Source organism: Copadichromis virginalis, linkage group LG16, assembly GCF_057382275.1.
Source record: "Copadichromis virginalis isolate Kocher_CV1m ecotype Utaka linkage group LG16, C_Virginalis_male_GT1.1, whole genome shotgun sequence".
Taxonomy (NCBI): Eukaryota; Metazoa; Chordata; class Actinopteri; order Cichliformes; family Cichlidae; genus Copadichromis; species Copadichromis virginalis.
Genome location: NC_140633.1, coordinates 18,194,764 through 18,214,698, shown reverse-complemented (window position 1 = coordinate 18,214,698; position 19,935 = coordinate 18,194,764). Strand labels below are relative to the sequence as shown.

The 19,935-nt window shown below is 41.6% G+C and overlaps 1 protein-coding gene across 1 annotated transcript in view; it reads right to left on the bottom strand.

Moving 5' to 3' along the window:
- Positions 1–19,187, bottom strand: part of lmo7a (LIM domain 7a) — a 48,571-nt gene extending 29,384 nt beyond the window's left edge. Inside the window, exons 1-5 of the mRNA XM_085435680.1 lie at positions 18,942–19,187; positions 18,638–18,813; positions 10,959–11,029; positions 8,670–8,739; positions 2,741–2,847 (exon numbers count right to left, since the gene is read on the bottom strand). Of these exons, the coding sequence (XP_085291806.1) occupies positions 2,741–2,847; positions 8,670–8,739; positions 10,959–11,029; positions 18,638–18,709 (320 nt within the window). The 5' untranslated portion in view covers positions 18,710–18,813; positions 18,942–19,187. The remainder of the gene's footprint in view (positions 1–2,740; positions 2,848–8,669; positions 8,740–10,958; positions 11,030–18,637; positions 18,814–18,941) is intronic.
- Positions 19,188–19,935: the final 748 nt, after the last annotated feature.

Genomic DNA, 19,935 nt, shown 5'->3' with positions numbered 1-19,935 from the left:
TCAGCCTCATCCTGTGGACAGTTGATAGCTGGTCATAAATAGATGTGAATCACAGTTTGCGATCATGAATCAGATTCAGTCTGGTACTACGTGCTTAAGAAACAGTAACTTGGCTTCGGTTTAACACGTGGACGATACGAGGCAGGACACTGTCCCCTCTTATCTTTCAGTATCTGTATCACAACAGTTTGTGATGCCTATTAACACTTTTTGACATTGTGTTTGTGACTGATAAAAGTCATTATCATAAAAAAGGTTTCATAACACAATGCAATACAGCACTGAACGTGCTAGAACCAGTACTACAATTGCAAAGCTCAAAGGTCAGGCCAAACATCCAATACGCTTTTATGGTGATCGTAATGCGGGCGGGCACGAATTAAATAAAGCCTTCCTTGTGTGCGGCGTCATGCAAACTGTCACTGTGCCTTGTTAATAACTGTATTTTAAGCACCTTACATCTATTTGTCAAACTGGATGCCGAGGACATTTCAGCCTAGACGACTGATCAGCAAAAACACGTTGCAGAGAATTTCTTGGTCTGCTAACAAATAGAAAACTCGATTTGTCATTTCAGTTTCGTTTTATATATATCAGTCAGTTCATTCTGCTTCATCTTTCTGCTGCAAAACATTTCAGGTAACTAATGCAAAATGGGAAAGTTTAAATCTAAATGGCAAAAAAATTTAAAAATAAACGTCCGGTTTATCTGCAAGTGAAAGCAACACAGAGCAACCAAGAGACAGAATAACAACCTAATTGCTGCTGAACAGCAAAAAACAGTGAAGCTGAGCGAAGCACCTGTCAGACTGGGTTTAAGGGAGTGGAGGTTGGACAAACACCAGGGGTAAAGACAGCTGATAGAGACAACTTTCTCTCCCTCGCTCTGTGTGTGTGTGTGAGCTCTCAGTGCCTCATTTGCTTAGCCTCTGATAAGCACCAGCACCATAAAACCATTGGCTGCTTGTATGCAGCCTTGTTTGGGAAGATATCCTCATGTTACTCCTGGTGCGCGCTCTCTCTCTTTGTAAGTCAGAAATGCTGCAAGCGAAATTTTTACCCAGCAGGCCAAATTTTATTCCTTCTTGCATAAAAAGAATTCTGGGCATAATTAAAACCTGCTGAATTTAAGAGCAGGAATGACTCGTGCACTCAAGAATGTGTAACTGAATATATACAAACACAAACACACGCAGGTGTACTATGAAGACCACAAGCAAGGGGAGGCTGCAAACTATAAAAAGCTCCTTTACTGGTGTCCTGATACCATTCCAATCAGTCCTGCTTCTCAAAGTTACCCCAGATGCTAAAAATAGGATAGCGAGAACAGTCTTACAAAACCCCAGCGGCAAAGAGCTGAGCTCAAGTATACTCTAAGAAGTATACTTTTTATTATATGTCTGCGTGACAGAGTCAGCTGCTAATATGCTAGAGTGACTTTTAGTCAGCTATCACTGCATGAGTATCGTTTCTCCAGCTTGTTACTGTCGCACGAAATTTACCACTAGCATCATGGGAAAAGTTATGTAATGAAGGAAGTGACTGAGAGCATGGTGTAAGACGTATCACAGAATTATCTTTATGAGAGTGACAGGCAAAGATATCTTAAGGCAGCTTGTTCTCTGGTGTAGAGGTGAGGGTGTGTCTTCATAAAAGGTAGGCAGATTTGTTTGTTTAAAGCCCATATACCACTTTACAGTACACCTGTCTGCATGTATGCCTTTTTGATTTACGTGGTTTCGACAATAGCTGTCAGCGGTGGCGAAAAACCGCTTAGGTGAATTATGGGAAAAATGCAACATCTCGAAGGAACACCCCAAATTAAGGGCTACTTTGTGTTTACATTAAGTGAAACACAAAGAGGTGAAGCCCCTCTGAATATACATGCTGCATTTTTACACCTTCACCATGGATTATTTTGTCACCCAAAGTGATGTATTTGCTAATAAGGGCTTATCTGCGTCAAGCTTAACGACCTGCAGGTATTGCTGTTAAAGCACTTTTTTTAAATGCTTGCGCAGCACAGAGAGGGTGCCACAGAGGATGGACAGTACGCCGAGCCCTGCTTCGCTTCCCCCTGAAGGCACACCTGTGCGAAAGATGAACAGGTTGTTCAACATACCGCGCGCTTCTCTGGCGGGGCATTCAACTGACACAAAAGCAACTGTGTGAAAAAACTAATAAACACAGCAGCAGGGTACTGATAATGCGCGAGGCTTCTCTTTAATTAACAATCGCAACGACGAGTCTTTAAAATCTATACCCTGCACCAGTAAGTGCTCAGTTACTGTCACGACTAGGATTTTGCAACCGGAATCATGACATTTGTATTGAATGGAAATTAATTTGACCTGATACTTTACAATCAGATTACACATTCTTACTACTGTGTTTTTTTTTTTTATCAACAGTTGGATCTCCCACACTTTAAAGAAACTCATGTACCTCGGCAGGTGTATAACAGCAGGAGAAAATATGTACTGAAAATAGAGTTGACCTTTTTTTAACAGCAGCTTGAATCGTGGCTCACATGAGAACCCATGTCCCTTACAGTATCTGTGAAAGCTACAATGAATCATTCAGCCTCTCTGTGGGAGATTAAGTTGATTCAATCAAGGAAGAAGCAAAAACACGAGTGGGTCTCGGCTTTTGTCTCTTGCATGATTGCATCACAGGTCTGTGAATGATGAGTACAGGCATCAAAGTGTTTGTGCCAATGCTCTGAAAGCTTAAAACTTACTTGACTGTGACTCTTGAGGACAAGTCTTGAAGATCTCCGGGGTGAAAGAGCTGCGCTTCCTTTAGTCCAAGCTTCCCGCAGGCCTTGAGGAAGACGTTAAGGTTGTCCTGGGTAAAGAACAAAGCAGGGATGAGGTCTGTCCACCTTTAGAGGCAAAGAATAATCACTCAGGAATTCAGTGGCAGGGACACAACCTACAAGTGATTGCTTCCAAAGTTCATGTCACAGAGCAGAAGTGGATTGGGAGGAGCATGTGCGTAGCAAATAAGAAGTGACCCATGGCAGGACACAAACACACATGCAGTGGGTGGGGGGAGGAGGCAGCCTGACAAGAGCTGAGTGACAGCAGCAGAGCCACCTGTGGGTTGCGTTAGGGTAGGGAAAACAGCCAAACCAGGAAGAATGACATCAGAGGTTTGCACAAGTCCCACCCAGCCAGGAGCTGGAGAGCAAAAGTGACGCACGCGGCAGCACGCTGCCTGTTGCACTCTTTTCTCACACCCTGAAACTGTCCCCTCCCCTCTGTGCCAAGCCCTTTATTCGAGAATACCTGTGGAATCTGTGGGGTGGTGGTGTATTTTTGAGACATTAGGTTGCTATGAAACCTTAAGTCGGGTGACAGAAACGGATAAATATTTCCCTGAAGCGATTCTTCAGAGGACATGGGAGTGGAAGGACTGCTTTTTTTTTTTGTTTCCCCCGTACATTGTGTCAATCACTTTACGGTTTGCGTGTACGTACACGATTTGGACAGGTGTGTGGGCATGATGCAGGAAAGCAAAAATACATTTTGCTCCAAACATATACACACAACTCAGACATTTCAAGCAAATCAACCACACAAGCACCATTCTTTTCCGGTCTCGTGACTTTTCCAGTTGTAATCCCAACTGTCCTGTTTGTAAGGCTGCACTTCCCATTGGGACAGCACTGCTTATGAGGGCTTTCATGTAATCATACATGGTTTCAACATGGGCTGAAATAATTAAGGGGTAGCTAGTTCTATATTTAAATGGCAAACATGCTTATTAGCAAATGGAGGAAGAGAGTTCGCCTCCCAGTGGATGTGAGCTAACAGTTTTGCCTGTCCCTCTGCAGTACTTTGATGGGCTTTATAGGCTACAACCATTACAAGTCATACATCAGCACTTCACCTACTGTATGCAAGAGGTACAGAATAGCACAATCTCCCAGACTGAGATATCGTGACGAATACGACTGAGTAACTCAGGAGATAACACTGATTCTGGCTGCTTAAAGGGACAGATAGGGCCTTTGGTGCTTTTTATCTTCCATCTACATTGATTAAGTGTGAGTTGATCACTACTTGAGATTTAAGCTATTGTGATGTCGTCTTTCTGTTGAATATAATGCAATCAGATGGCGCTTGCCTTGGACCACTCATAGGGCCAAAAACTATTTTTTGAAAACTCTGCAGCAATGTCTGTTTTCAAGAAGAAAAAAAATGCACAGGCCTTGTTGAATGTCATGTCATTTTGTGTTACTGATTGGTACAACATGTACCTTTCAGAAAAAACAAAGCATACTTTTAGCTGCTTTAATTTGCCTCACTAGGGTGAGGCAAACAACAAGACAGCTTTCAAGTACAGGCACTCTGAATGTTAGATTGGAATTTTAAAAACTTGCATTACAAATTATGTTTAAAGACGAGACAATAAATATGGTTTAAAGGAAGTGTAACACAGCCCAGATCATGTTTTCAACAGTGAAGTGAGGAATTGTTAATATTTTATTTGTTTCCCAGGAAAATGTCTAATTCGGTTAAAGTTTGAGAAGTATCATGGTGTTTTTTCAAATGCAGCAAATATCTGCAGTGGCATGAATTATGAAACACAGCTTTATTCATCATACAACCTGGTAACCCATCAGCCCATCCAAAGCCTCCTAAAAAGTGACTGGACAATAAAACTAAGCCTACGAACAGACTACAGATGGAAACCAGAATATTTGTGCAAACAACAATTTTGTTGCATATATGAACATATTCATATGTAAAATCTCTTTAGAGAAATTATTCAGCGATAACTGAGTCTGTTAGCATGATCCCTTTACTTAGCCTTAATTAACTAAAGTGGCATCCAAAACTAACTATAGAAGGAACTGAGTTTGTAATCTGTGTCCATTATCTAAATAGTGACTATATTTGTTATAATAAGTTAACTGGTAATGTTATTCAGTACTTTATATGCTAAACTGTTAACGTGCAGATCTCATAACATATATCCCACTCAATCCCAGAAAATGGGATTAAGGCAAATAAAATTCTAGTTCTATATCTTTTGGTATGTTAATTAACTACAAAGAGCATTATGAACAAACTAAAAGCCCCCGCCCCCCCAATAGATCAGTCCCAGAACATGCAGAGATAATGATGTTGAAGGAATTTTATGCTGACTTGTGCCTGCATATAATCCTGCTAAATATGCTGTACCCATCCAGCAGCCTCTAATCCTCTCATGCAAACTCGAGGATCCTGATTTAAGCACTTCGCTCCAAGAAACGGAAAGCTTCTTCATCCCTTCTGGTCGCATTATGGCCACGCCATTTCTTTCACTGCTCTCTTTGTCTACAATAATTCCCCTCAACTGACCCCTTCCAGTGCTTTAAAGAACAAGGAAAGTTATGATTAAAATATCAGGCTACACAGTTTCAAAACCTGTGACAATAAACCAAGAGGAGATTGAATACTTGAAATACCGTCTCTCCTCAAACGGGCTCAATAAAGGGCCCACACGTCTCAAAAGTCGGATCCAGTCATAACATGCACGCATACAACGCAAACACAGTAACAAAACATGGTCAAATACCGTTCATTGCACAGACAATTACACATTTAGATGAGTAAAGACACCCTAAAGGCCACTGAAACTGTTTATCCTCTCCATCCTCTCCCAACTACCTCAACTCACCAAGGAGTTGGTGTGTGCTGGAGCAGCCACTGACATGCCAATTACGGTGTATTTATGGTCTGCACTTTAGTGGGCAGATGGAGTCATCCTTAACTCCCTCCCTCTGGCTTTGCCCCAGTGGGCCTCAGATCCAGGCCCACATTCGTGCAGTTCGCTGCCCAACCACACAACTGCCGCCTTCCTGCTAAGCACTGGTAAAAGCAGAACCAGGCTTGAACCGGGCTTCCATGGCCCAAACCCACATCTCACTCAGCAACAGTCAGAGGAGTTTGCTGACATGAGAAACATTCCCCTGGACACAAGTGAAAGCAAAGAATAGGCCAGAGACTGGAGCCAATGTTGCTAAATATTCTGCAAAACTGGAGATTTACTGTTTTTCTCTCTCTCCTTCGTTCCTTCTTTGGTCTTTTTTGCTCTGCCCAAACTTGAGGCTGGTATTGATTTAGAGTACTGACAATCCCACAGATAGCAAATCTCAAACCCCACTTATAAGTCTAAAAGTTGAAAATACTCATATTTGAGTGGTAATGAGGCACGTTTGCAAGGAACAAAATGATTCAAATCATGCTGTATCTACTCTGCAAAATGAAAAAAGAAACAAAAGAAAAATAGTGTTACTCTTGCTCTTTGTCCACTGCTTCTGGCTTTTCTTCCAGATCTATATTTCTAAGTTGTGTAACAGAAGATGAATGGGCAAACACAGAAATGTTCAGAAAATAGCAAACTTCCAACTAAAAAACCACCTCCCTCCACCACCACCAACAACAACAACACCACCAAAGACCACACTTATTGCTATTAAAAGAGACGCGAGATAGGGGGAAAAAGTGAGAGTACTTGGAGAGGAAATATATTCTCGCATCAGTGAGACTGAGTAATGTTCGTCTGGAGAACTTTCCACTTTTCTCCATGTGGTTGGCAGTCACTGATAGCCTCGAGCCAACCAGAAGCCTTCACATTTGCGAGAGAATTTATGATCAGGTGGTTTCAGGTTTATGTCCAGGTCTCGGAAATACCACACAAATGCTTCAGATGGAGGAGAAACTTATTACCTCAGCAGGTGCCCGGCCAGCTCTGTCAGTAGTAGTCCAAAACAAACTGGCAGGAAATTTGATTTACGTCAAAATGCCTATATGATGGCGCATGTTTGTTGTTTACAGACTGCTTATTTCACTGCTAACTTGTCACTGTCTTGTCAGCAGAGCCCATAGACACACATGAACTCCCTCTGCTTCAGCTAGGGTTGGGATTCTCTATAATTCCACTAGACAGCTGGTCCCAATTACTCCCACAACAGAGAGATGCTGAGGGATGGGTTTAAGGTAGGTTTTTAAACCTACCCTAGAAGTTGTTTGCAGACGCTCCCAAAACATCCATGTTAGCTAAACCAGCCAGGCCCAAAAGATCTCAGCTGAAATGTGACAACAGTACCAGGCTGACTGATTCAAAAACAGGTATTTAGCATAGACTGTACCAAAGATTGGTATAACCAAAGACACAAGCCACTGGCTTACTGTTTTTGTCTTTGAAAATGGACCTGGGCCCTGTACTACAAAGCAAGTTAAACAAACCCAGGATATCTTTCCATGATCTGGCCTCACTTACCGTAAGATCAGCAATGAAGCTAAGTGATCACACTTCTTTCCGAGCTTTCTTCCAGGAATGGTGATGTCATTTTGGGCAGTAGGTGGAGATTTTATACCTGCTGATCTCTGATCTCGAACATAACCTGCTGCAGAGCAGGTAAGGCCCGAAGGATAACTTGCAATGTTGGTGCACCCCGGTAAGAGGTCAGTCATCTTCATTCTACTAACAATCTATTTCAGGGGTGTCAAACTCAAATACACAGTGGGCCAAAATTCAAAACTGGAACAAAGTCGCGGGCTAACATTAATATTTATTGAAATATATTTATTCCTCCAGATATAAGAATGAATCTTTTCTTATGGACTAAAACACGTTTTGCTGAAAAACTGAATATGGAACAAGCAAAGCTTAATACTAAATAATATATATATATTAGCTGTATAATACCAGTAGGCCCGCTCTAATAGTAATAGTAATTCGCGGGCCAAATGTAATTAGGCTGCGGGCCAAATTTGGCCCGCGGGCCAGAGTTTGACACCTATGATCTATTTTGAACCTTGAAATCACCTGGATAAGCCCAAATCCTACTTTATAGTGCAGGTATATCTGGACAAAACGCCAATACTTAATGCTAATGTCAATTTGGTTTTTAAGGGACGTCCATATTTCTCCTTAATACTAAATTTGATGCAAAGATTGAATTTACATCTTAATGCAACTGAAACAGATGAGTTTTCTAAAAATGTATCCTCTGTCGTGTCGTCACGAGGGACGAAATTAGCCATAGAGACAACAGATGTTTTTGCACCACTCTAAAGACATGTTTATTTCTGTTGCAACTTTAAACTTGAGGGTTTGTGGGGATTGACTGACTCTTGGAGCCAGCGTCACATGGCCGTTAAAGGAGCTTCTTGAACTTCAGCGTTCAGTTTTTCTGCTCTGCAGGTTGCCGCTTGGTTTTAAACCCCAAATCTGGCCCCGTCTAACATTCTATCACTCAATCAAAACTGTAATCATCATGCCAACACAAAGACCTTTTGTCTGTAATGGTTTTGATTGAACACAGCCTTCAGCACGGCCGTCCCCGTATTTATGATGCAACCAAATGAACCGGCGGCATTTCAACCAGCTTCACGTTCATTGAACTTAATAGCGTGGAAGGATACGTGGAGCGACAAGTCACTGAGCAAAAACTCTGCTGCTGCCTGCTACACCTCACACTGCTCCACCCAATCTAAGACACCCACTACTATTTCTACAATAGAAATTATCCCCCCCCAAAAAATGCAATAACGAGAGACAAAACTATGATCAAAATAAAGATGAGCTCTTATTGTATTTAAAGGATATGTCTGAGTACAGCTTTTAAATACAATAAGATTGAGACTAAACAATAAGGGGGAAAAACTTACCAGTCCAGCAATAGGAGTAGGCAGTCTGTTAACCCTCTTGACAACACCAGGCTTGATCTTGTTAATCAGTCTGTGAGCAAAAGAGAGGGAGAGGACGAGGGGAAGGGAGACGGTGAGTGAAAGGAGTTGGTTATTGGCTAGCCTGCTTTAAGTGCGAGGGAACGAATAAAATGTGTTGCAAAGTCTTAGTGTTGTGTGTTTACGACTTTGTTTAATGGTAGCCACCTGGCTTCAGTTTAGCAAATCGCCACTGCTGCAACCGTGATGTAAACACACCAGGCACACTGCTCCTAAAATATACCCTCCAACACTGAAACAACCCCAAACAAACCTTGAATCAGCCTCAGAAAACAGTAAGTAAGATAGATGGTGAATTTCTGGTGTTAACCAAACACCCAAGGCAGAAAAAAAAACAAACAGCTTGACCAACTGGACTAAAGGCTTCATAAGATGACCATAGTTTATTGTGCCTCAGAGATCTGGTCGGAAAAAAAAGAACTACCACACAGTAAAATTATTCTGTTAGAGGTATTTACAAGTCATGCTTCCCGTTTAAAAAGTCTTCCTTTCACGGTTTAAATTATAGAATATTTTGCAATCAAATATACTCAAAGTACAAGGACTGCAGACTGCAACTAAATCCTATATTCATTACTACTTAATATAAAGATCATATGCTTTATATACCAGGGAGCTACATTAACATGACTGACAGGTCAACTGAGGAATACTGAGCATCTAGCTTAAATTCAGTTTTCAGCTAGAAAACCTTGCAATTTATATGGATGTTACTTTGACAGGTGCACTCCTCAAAGGAAGTGGTCTCCCCCAGCTCTGTTATAACCATGCTGCACAAACTGCTGAGAACCTCTACCAAGAGCAAAGGGTGTTTACCAGATCTCCAAACTTCCAAGCTGACTGTTCATTTGAATTATTAGCAAACATCCCAGTGCCAGAGAGTAAGAGACACCCACAGATGATCCATGTGGGGGTAAGCATGAAACTATGCAATACTGTGCAGATGGTTTTATTATTCTGCATGAGTGATTAATAAAAATCCCTATAAAATGTAATCCAAAGCAATAAAAAGGTGTGACTACAACCCCCACTGCTTGATTAAAGAAAAATAACACATTAAAAGCTCAACATGAGGCAAAATAATTTGTTTACTCTGCGGGCTGGGAGCGGATGGACTGGTATAAGGCTTAGCATGGGCTCACAATAGATGTAAAGAAAGAATGCAAAGGGCCATTTGGGTTCACATTACTCATTTAGCATGAAACAATGGAACGTTACGAGATAACACACACTTTAAGTGAAGTAGGATATAAACATGTCTGCGATCCACGCAAAACATTCTTTTCCAAGCGAGAAACTCCGATAACCAAAACACAATGGGAAGGGAGGCAGCGTTGCTAGGTGAAAGCGATTTTAATCTGTCTTCCTCTTCCTTGTGTTGAGAAAACAGACAGCCCGTGAGTGAGAGTGTCCGTGTAGTTCTCTGACATCAGGCAAACAGACGAGTCAGGATCAAATCAGCAGAATGAACGGCTTCTTCTCTGAACCAATGCCAATAGAGTGTGGAAGATTCTGCATGGCCTGCTGGTAATTACGGCTTCCTGCTGATCCGAGCAAATCACATCAGTGATGTGCCCATTTAGCAGTGCTGCCCACAAGCAGACACATGAAGGGACATGAGGCTAGCCCTCACACACAGAGCCCTAATCTGAGAAAAAGCCACAAACCCACAACTCTAAGAAGAGCAGTTAGTGAATGAACACACAAGCCAGTCCCGGACAGATAAATTTGTTCCTCCAACTCATCAAAAATGTATGTACCCGTCGATGTACCCATGCTAATGAGAAAGCGGGGTGCCCTGATTCTCCAGTGCGGTTTCAGCTGGAGCTCTTTCCATTCACTACACAGCTTCTCACACAGCTCTCATTAAAGTAACGATGGCGCTCTGCCCGATCCACAGATCTGTAACATCTGTCAAACACACAACACAGCTCCTATTGAAATAGATCACATTTCATATTCTCAAACAAGACCACAGGGGAAAGAGCTGACAAAGAAAACATCAAATAACTACATAATAGAGTCACTATTGTGCTGTCTCAAAACACAGGCTCACTTCATGTGACTAACAAACAAACAGTGACCCAGCAGGGGGTCTGCCTGGGAAACATCAGTAACACTTACGTCGGTGCGCAGACCTGAAGGAGAGCGGAGGGATTCCTTATGAATGAGTGGCTTACGAGAGGTGCCTGGGAAAAGCAGAGTACTTACTCACACAGAAGAACGCCATTCTCCAGCGCAGATCGGAAGTCCTTGCTCCCAAATTTTTTCTTCGTTACTGCCTGGGGGAAAAAAAAAAGAGGAAAAAAAGTGATACAAAAAAAAAAAAAAAAAAAAACATAACAGAGCAATCAGGGTTGGATGAGGAGAGGAGGCGGGAGGTGAGGGGGGGTGGGGTGTTATATGTGTGAAATAGGGTGGAGAGCCTGGAGAAGAAAGGTAGGATGTTGAGAACAGTAGCAGAGGAAGTCAGAGGTATTTCCTCTCGAGTTCCTACGCTGTCTCTGCGGGGAGAGAGCCGTGCACAGTTCTTCAGGTATTCCTCAGGAGCTCACAAGTACCTCATGTCTTCTCACTTTAATGCCAAAAGCTGCTGGTAAACCGGAGAGCTGTGCTAAAACTGTGCTGGAGTCAGACTGCCTGAACCACAAAGCTATGGCAGCATCTGGAGTACGGGAGGAACACAGCACTTTGTTATAGCCTCATGCCTTTCCCATGATCTAAAACCACCACTGCAGGAACACCAAGAGCCATTACGCAGACAAACACACCGCACGCATGTCGTGCAGCCTTATGCATTTAAACTCATGCACATTTGCATCCTTGATTTTAAACATAACACTAATTATATTTTGTATCTGCTTGTTGTAGCTTTTCATTAATGCATTCTGAACTTCCAATAATAGCTTTTTTATGTTACTAACCAGTCTAAGTTTGTCAGACTAACACACCAGTCAGTACCTGTGATTGTATCCGGCTCCTGTATCCAGTTATCTTTGAAAGCAGAGCAGCTCTGCACAATCCTTTACAGTCAATATGTTATAACCCCAATTCCACATGGTTTATTTGCTGTGTAAAATGTAAATAAAAACAGAATGCAATGAATGCCATTTTAATAAAATCACATTTTATTCACAACAACATGTCAAATATTTTTAACGGAGATGTACCATTTTAAGAGAAATACTAACTCATTTTAAATTGAATGGCAGCAACATGTCTTAAAAAAAAGTTAGGACAGGGCCACGTTTACCACTATGTAGCATCCGCTTTTCTTTTATCAACAGTCTGTAAACATCTGGGAACCGAGGAAACCAGATGCTGAACTTTTGGGAGAGGAATGTTGTCCCATTATTGTCTGACACAGGATTCTAGCCGTTCAAGAGCCCTGGATCTTCCTGGATCTGGTGCTCTAAATGTTTTCAGTTGGTGAAACGTCTGCACTGTAGGCAGGCCAGTGCAGCACCTGGACTCTTCTACTATGAAGCCATACTGCTGTAATAGATGTAGTATGCAGTTTACCATTGTAAGGTTTCTGTTTCTATTTACTTTTTGCACAGCATCCCAACCTTTCTGGTATCAGGATTGTGGAATTTATTTTTTTTTAATTTGCATGTACATCAAAACACATTAGACAATTATACATGTATTCATAGAACTTTTGCAATGTGGTAAGTGCACTGCAGGACAAGTAAAAACAACTGGACAAAAATATCCTCCTCTATTTTCCAAAGCAGAAAGGACTTTTTAAATTAAGTGTTTCTTTGCCAGTGGCCTAACGTTCCAACACATTGTGCTCAGTTTTTAAGCAATCCCTGAAGAGTTGAAACAAAAAGCAGTGCTATCCTCTCTGGCAGAGGTTATGACTACAATGGCAACCTCATAGTATTTTTTTTTTTTTTTACTGTGGGAGCATGCACACTGTAAAACACTTTTTTTAAGAGGTCTTGAGCAATAGTTTCCAGGCTTTCTAAAATAACCTGAGAAACACATCTGACCCTTCAGATGATCCATCTACTTTTCACTGAATCCTCATCAGAACTGGTTTCAATGGAAGGCCAAAGTTCAAGAAGCCAAATTGTAAAATAGAATTAAACCAAGTCTGTTTTTGCCTTATATACGGTATTTCCATGTATGTTTGGACGTGCTTTGATAAATTGCTACAGCTATTTACATTTTTCCAGCAAAATATAAAGAAACGGAGGCTGATTCAAGACCTTTGCACATTACTGTAACTTAAATCACCAAGAGGGAGGGTGAGCTGACACATTGAACTACAAGAATAATACTGGTGGGTGCAGCTGGCATGAGCCAAAACATAAATGCACGCACTCTCACAGAAAGCAAAAACACGTTGGACGAGTCTCGCTGACTGATTGATCAGATGTTCCTTGTTCCAAGCCTTTTGTCTGACTTCCTTTGTCCCACAGAAAGGAACAAAAGCTGGGACAATTACTACTATAGTTAAGTACAGGCAAACATTTTTAGGATGACAGGAGAAACAGAAACAATTATAGAGACTGGCTGGATGCCACTATTATTCCTTGCCAACAGATTGTGCTACACCCCAAAACACACCCTAGGTAAGCTGAGATGCCCAAAGCCTCAAATACCCATCATTCCAAAAGTATTAGACCATGGTGTAATAGATGAATAAAGATTAAGGTTCTCACACTAGTAGGAGGAAGCCATTCTGCATATGTGATTGTGCTGCTGTTTGGGAAATACATGTTTTGTTTACATAATACACTGAGATCTTGGCCTGCTCCTCTTTCATTGACCAAAATACAATCAGAACCAGACACTGAGAACACGAAACCAGCACGCAGATATGCAAAGCTACAGACATGTAGACACAAACACAAAATCACACGGAGAGCAAACAACCCCTGCAGCAGACAGAGAGCAGTCAGCCAGCTGCTGCAGTTGGCATATGAAATCCTGACCCCTACTGTTCTATACACACAGCTGGGATTTGCATGCATGCAAACAAACACTACATGTGGGAACATTATCGGAAGTATGATTCCATCTAATTTGGGTCTTTCCTAAAAGTGTCCCTTTATTTATTTTTCATTAAACGTTCTTTTCAGAGTTCTATCGGCTAATCAACCAACAAAATGATTCCAATAATAACTTCAAGGCTAAAAATGGGAGCCGACCTGGAATTAACACAAAGCTGGAAGCATTGGCATAATTCTATCCTCTACAGTCATCATTAGAGGTATTAACTGCACTTAGATCCAGTCCTGCTGTGCCCTCCCTCTCCTGTCCAACCTGCCATGTGGGATAAAAAACTCTAATCTGCACCAACATACTGCCGCTCTGATTTAACAGGGAGGTTTAAGCCGGAGCAGGCATTTCAAAAACAGCTTGCCTTCATGCGCACCCACCTTCACCTTCCAGCTTCCACCAAAATGTGACCAAAGTTTACTCTGGGCTGTGGAAGGGTCCTGTGAAATTCATTATTATTATTGGAGTGAACCATTATCTGTGGTAGAGGCCAAATATTCAGAGACTCTGCATCCATGACCGCAGTTATTGTTTATTCATGCAGGGCACTGAGGCAACTCTGTATTCAAGGTTTGTGCGGATGCAGCCCCTCTGGCCACTAATTGTTCCTGAAATTCTTTGTTTCTTCTGCAGCACATTGAGGTATGGGTCATCAGAGGGAAACTGGGACCATATCCAAATATTTCAAGGTTTGGACTCAAGGGAAAGACACTACTGTGGAAGCACTTAGTAATAACACAATCAGCATCCTGGAATAATAGGAGTACATCAACATGTAACTGCAAGGGAATGTTGTCTTGTTTGAGGGCTGGTCTCACATGAGTACGTCTGAAAGCATGCGGCCTCGTTTCTAATTGGTTTCTGTCAAAACAGTCAAAACCCCGAGTGAGGCTACAGCGAAGTGACTAATCATCAATTGCACAACACAGCTTTTGGTATGAAAAACAACACAGCAGCATAGGTCACGGGGAGGGGGGATTCATTCAAACTTGGCAACATTGAAAAAAAAAATTTGTAGAAAAGGTAATGACCCTACATAACACTTATATAAGGAAAAGTTTGCACACAAAAAGTCAAGGAAAATCTGTCGTAGCATGTTGTGTGGATTAGCTGGTATCAGATAGCATTTCATAACCTTCTTATTTTACTTATTTTATGTGGATGGCTGCAAAATGTCTCAAACCCCACATGGAATAAAAGCATATCTAATAATATTCCTTTCTGGATTTGTTAATTGTGAAATTCTTTCCAAATCAGTCTTTGTATGAAATAATTGAGGAAAGTATTTGAATAGATACTTCTTTTCCAAAAATGTGTCCTTTTTTATCCATTGCATTTATAATTGTAACATTTTGCAATATTAAATTTAGCTGGCTAACAAAACCCACACCCCAATGACCTCAACTTGGACAACTTGCTCTACTATAAGAGAGATTTTTCAAACTTTTGCTGCACTTAACAAAAACATTTACAGAAAATAAACAGGTGATTAAAAGGTAAATAACAATCAAATCCCTCCTACACTCACCAGACGCTGCTAGGTACACCTTGCTAATTCTTGGTTGAACCTCTTTTGGCTTCAGAACTGCTGCAATGTGGTTGCAGGCCACAGTTGGTACTAAAGGCCCAAGGTGTGACAAGAAAATAATAATGGATTGCATTTTTATATAGCGCTTTTCGAGACCCTCAATGCGCTTTACAATTCCACTATTCATTCACTCTCGCATTCACACACTGGTGGAGGCAAGCTACGGTTGTAGCCACAGCTGCCCTGGGGCAGACTGACAGAAGCGAGGCTGCCATATTGCGCCATCGGCCCCTCTGGCCATCACCAGTAGGCGGTAGGTAAAGTGTCTTGCCCAAGGACACAATGACTGAGACAGACAGAGCTTTGGATCGAACCGGCAACCTTCCGGTTACAAGATGAGCTTCCCAGTATACTAACACCATCACCAGCTTGAACTGTTGATATGAGGCAGGGTTATGTTTTCATATTGTTTACAACAAATTCTGATCCTCCAAACTAAATGTTGCTGAGGAAGTTGAGAATCATCAGACCAGGCAACGGTTTTCCAGTCTTCACTTGTCTTCCAATTTTGGTGAGTCTGTGTAAACTGTAGCTTCAGCTTTCTGTTCTTCAATGAGAGAAGTGGCACCTGGTGTGATCTGCTGCTGTTGCAGCTCGTGTGTTTAAAGGCTCTATGTGTCGTGCACTTCTGCGTCGCCTGGTTGTAACAACTGGCTATTTGAGTTCCTGTTGGCTTCCTATCAGCTTGAAGCGGTCTTGCCATATCCTCCTGCCTCTTCCTGGATCCTTTCTTTCTTTTGGACCATTCTCTGTAACCCTAGAGATGGTTGTGCAGGAAGATCCCAGTTTATTATCATTTTCTAAAATATTCCAGCCCTTCTGGCACCAGCAACCATGCCACACTCAAAGTCACTTAAATCACCTTCCTCCCCCATTCTGATGCTTATCATATCTGCAAGAAAAACAATGCACTAAGTTGCTGCCATGTGGCTGATTAGAGGTTTGAACTAACAAGCAGTTGAACAGGTGTACCTAACAAAGTGGCCAGTGAGTGCACGTGGAAAATCTCCAGAAAAGTAGAATTAAGTTACATTGCTTACACATGTTACTATGGTAGATGGGACAAGAAACTATAAAGGGCTTAGTTTTGGTTCAGTATTACACAACTGTAACCAGATAAGTAACAAAACTTCACAATATCTGCAGTATTATGTTACCTTTGACCTTTTGCTTTGTTCCACTTTGTTTTTTTGAGAAACACAATGCAGCATTTTTTATACTAACCACACACACACACACAAACACACAGCATTGAGAGTTGAAATGTTATACAGAATAAAGAGTGCGATGTTAACATGAGCTTCACATGGACCAATAGCTACTGGGAAACCCCACCTAGAACTGTTCTGAGAGCAGGCTCTTTGAAAAATTCAGTCTTATTAATGACAACGTAAACAAAGGAGGTGGCGGAAAAGATGCTGCCATGTGTCTGACATCTTTGCTTGCTTCGGCACCGTTAGTGAAACACAGATCTAAGACTTAATGATTTTATTATATTACTAATTGCCAAGTTATTATTCATAGCGGATTGTTTATTGTCGGACCAGCCATATACATGATCTTCTGACCTGTAAATATAAACACAGCCACTTCTTCTCAATTGTCCCACCAATCACACTTGAAGCCTTTCTATTTAATTAAAGAGGACCTCCATTATTCCACTGGGCCCTGTGGTTGTAGGACGCATCGCCCTGCGCTGACAGCCTGCCAGCTTCGAGGGGGCTATGTTCACAGCCATGGAAGCTAATGCAGGAATGTGTCCATGTGACAGGCTCCAGACCATTTAGTCTAGTTTTTAACAACACCACCAACCTCGCCACGCACACATGCCTCTGTTTAAAGTGCTGTGAAGCCAAGCAGCTTGTTAATCATTCAGTGGCTGAATCCAAGAAGTGAGGGGGGGGATCTCTTTGAAGAGAAACCTTTCCTCTCTGATGGTACTAAGTAGCTGATTGTTCTTGTATTGCAGAATAGTTCTTAGTCTTATTCTTTCAAAAATATTACCCCCATTGCCTTCACCCATTTGTTCAGCTTTCTGCTCACCCTCCCTAAAGTCCCTCCCTGCAGACCATCATGCCCCCACCTCACTCCATGAGCAAAGCCACTACAATGGGCCAGTGTGCAAGTGTGAGAGACACTGATGTCACATTGAAAGCATTCAGATTCACCCTCATGAAATAAGAACAATATTTGTTTAGTTAGGGCCATGCAGCAGTTTCATGCAGCCCTGCTGGGAAGAGAATTTGCAAGATGAGGACACATAATTTCACCCGCTTGTTATGAGAATAGGGAAAAAAAGCGCCAGTCTGGCGCGAGTTGGAGTGGAAACTTTAGAGAATATGACATTTTAGGAATGAAATGGAACAGCTGGAGTTTTTTTTCTGTTGGCAGCTATTTTAAAATTTGAAGGCTACCACAAGAGAGGGGGAAATTACTGTAAAACACTTTTTCAGCTTCAGAAAAGAACCCTCTTGTCAAAACCTCTATTGTATATTGCTCACTTTCAGAATTGGTCATAATCATAATATGCAGCACAAAATACGAATGCTTGGATTCATTGCTAACATGTAATTTTGTGTAAGCACCATAAACCCAAAATCTCAGTCATTTGTTATGAATCGGAGTTAATCCACAGTTACATAATAGCTTGGATCAGTCATAGAAGATTTTCCTAATTGCTCTTTTGGGTTTTCCTCTCTACCTGCAGCAACTGAAGCCTCGAAGGCAAAGGTAAATGAAAAAAAAAAAAAAAAAACAGGTCTAGGCAAGATCTGACATCAGAAGTATCAGCCAGCAACAGTGATGACTGGGGTCAGACCCACCTACCTGTTCTGTGAAGAGAAAAGAGATAAGTGCTAAGAATTGTGTGATTCATCTTTCAAAAGAGAAGATTGATGGCTGGGTAACTTGAGACGTGAGGTCAAAAGGTGACACATGCCTGTATGGATCTTTGAGTCAGGGCTATTATCATTTGGAACTTGGGTGCTGGCGGTTAAAGCAGTTCACAGTCATAAAGAATTTCTCAAGCATGTATGTATTGGAAGGTCAAACTCCGCCAAAAACATAACTATAAAATTAAAAAGATATACAAATAACAGATCTTTTTCACTAGCAACTGACAGTCCTTAACTTTTACTTATAGACTGCCTTACCTGTTAATTCTACTGAGGACAGCAAAGAAAAGAAGTAAAGAAAGTTCTGAAATATATATATATATATATATATATATATATATATATATATATATATATGTATGTATGTATGTGTATGTGTGTGTGTTTTTACTCACCTCAATCCATCTCTGCGCCTCCGAGTAGGCTTCCTCGCAGCTGACTGAAGACTGCTCACGCCACTCCATCATAAGAACTTATTATCCGAGCTTCACCGGCGGGTAAAGTCCTAGCAGCCCGCATATAAAAGGTCCACATAAATGTGAGCCAGCTGAAGCAAGCAAACTCGATCAACCTACATAAAAGTGCACACAGGTGAACTCTCAGTCATTCATCAAATATGCCTCCTATTGTTCTTTCCCACCTGCTCATTCGTAAATGAATGCAAGGTGTAACAGTGTGCATCATCTTGCCACTGCTTACCTTTTCTTTCATCCGACACACCTGTGCTTTGTGTCCTTTTGGCAGCGGGTTTACACACTCCACCTTTTTTACGCAGCGATTGAGTGTTTGAAGACGCGCTGAGCTCACCTCTTGCAGCACTCACACGAAAGACAGTTTTTCACCTCAAGTTTTAGAGCTGCATGAGTTAGAGTCTGCAGCGGGAGTGTCTCCAAACCCGGGTCCGGGGACCACCCACAGGTCCTTGAGCGGATTCCAGTTGAAACACACGGTTGAATTCGCTGTTAGCCCCCCCAAGAAAGGTATTTGGACTCCTGGTTTGGGCCAGATGCACGTTAGTGTAAGTGTATACTGAGGTAAGCCATTAAATTCTGTCGGACTACAAATATCCTGAAAGAAAATGTGAGGTCGGTTGACGTCTGGTCTCCAAACACAAAAATGTTGCGGGAAAAAAAAAACTTTGAGTCTATGGATAAAACTTATGTAATTGCAGGAGTTCGGCGCTACCTTTAAAATAACGTTCTTTTCCTGCACCACCGCCAAGCGGTGATTAAGGGGTATTCCAAGACCTGAGCACATGCTTTACTCGAGGGTTTCAAACTTCATTGCGAAACAACAGCATGCCGATCCATTAAAATGAGTGGGATTTGGTTTGCAACTTTTAGAACAACTTACTGATTACATTTCAATCAACTGGGCTTTTTTGTTTTTGGAACTTGTAGGGAAGAGGCTATGTGCTACAACATTATCTGCAGTTCTGTGAAAAATGAAGCATGAGTCAGTAGCTTGTAGAACCACCTTTAGTAGCAATAATTTGATGTGATCAGTTTCTGTATAATTCATTGGAGTTTTCCCCACTCTCCTTTACAACCATGTAGAATATTTGGTATAAAAGAAATTTCATGGTCAATTCAATGACTTGGAAAATACCAGGTCCTATAGCAAAACAAGTCCTCCATCACCGTGCTGACAGTTTGTATGAGGCATCTGCTGATGTGCTGTTTGGTTTTCAAGA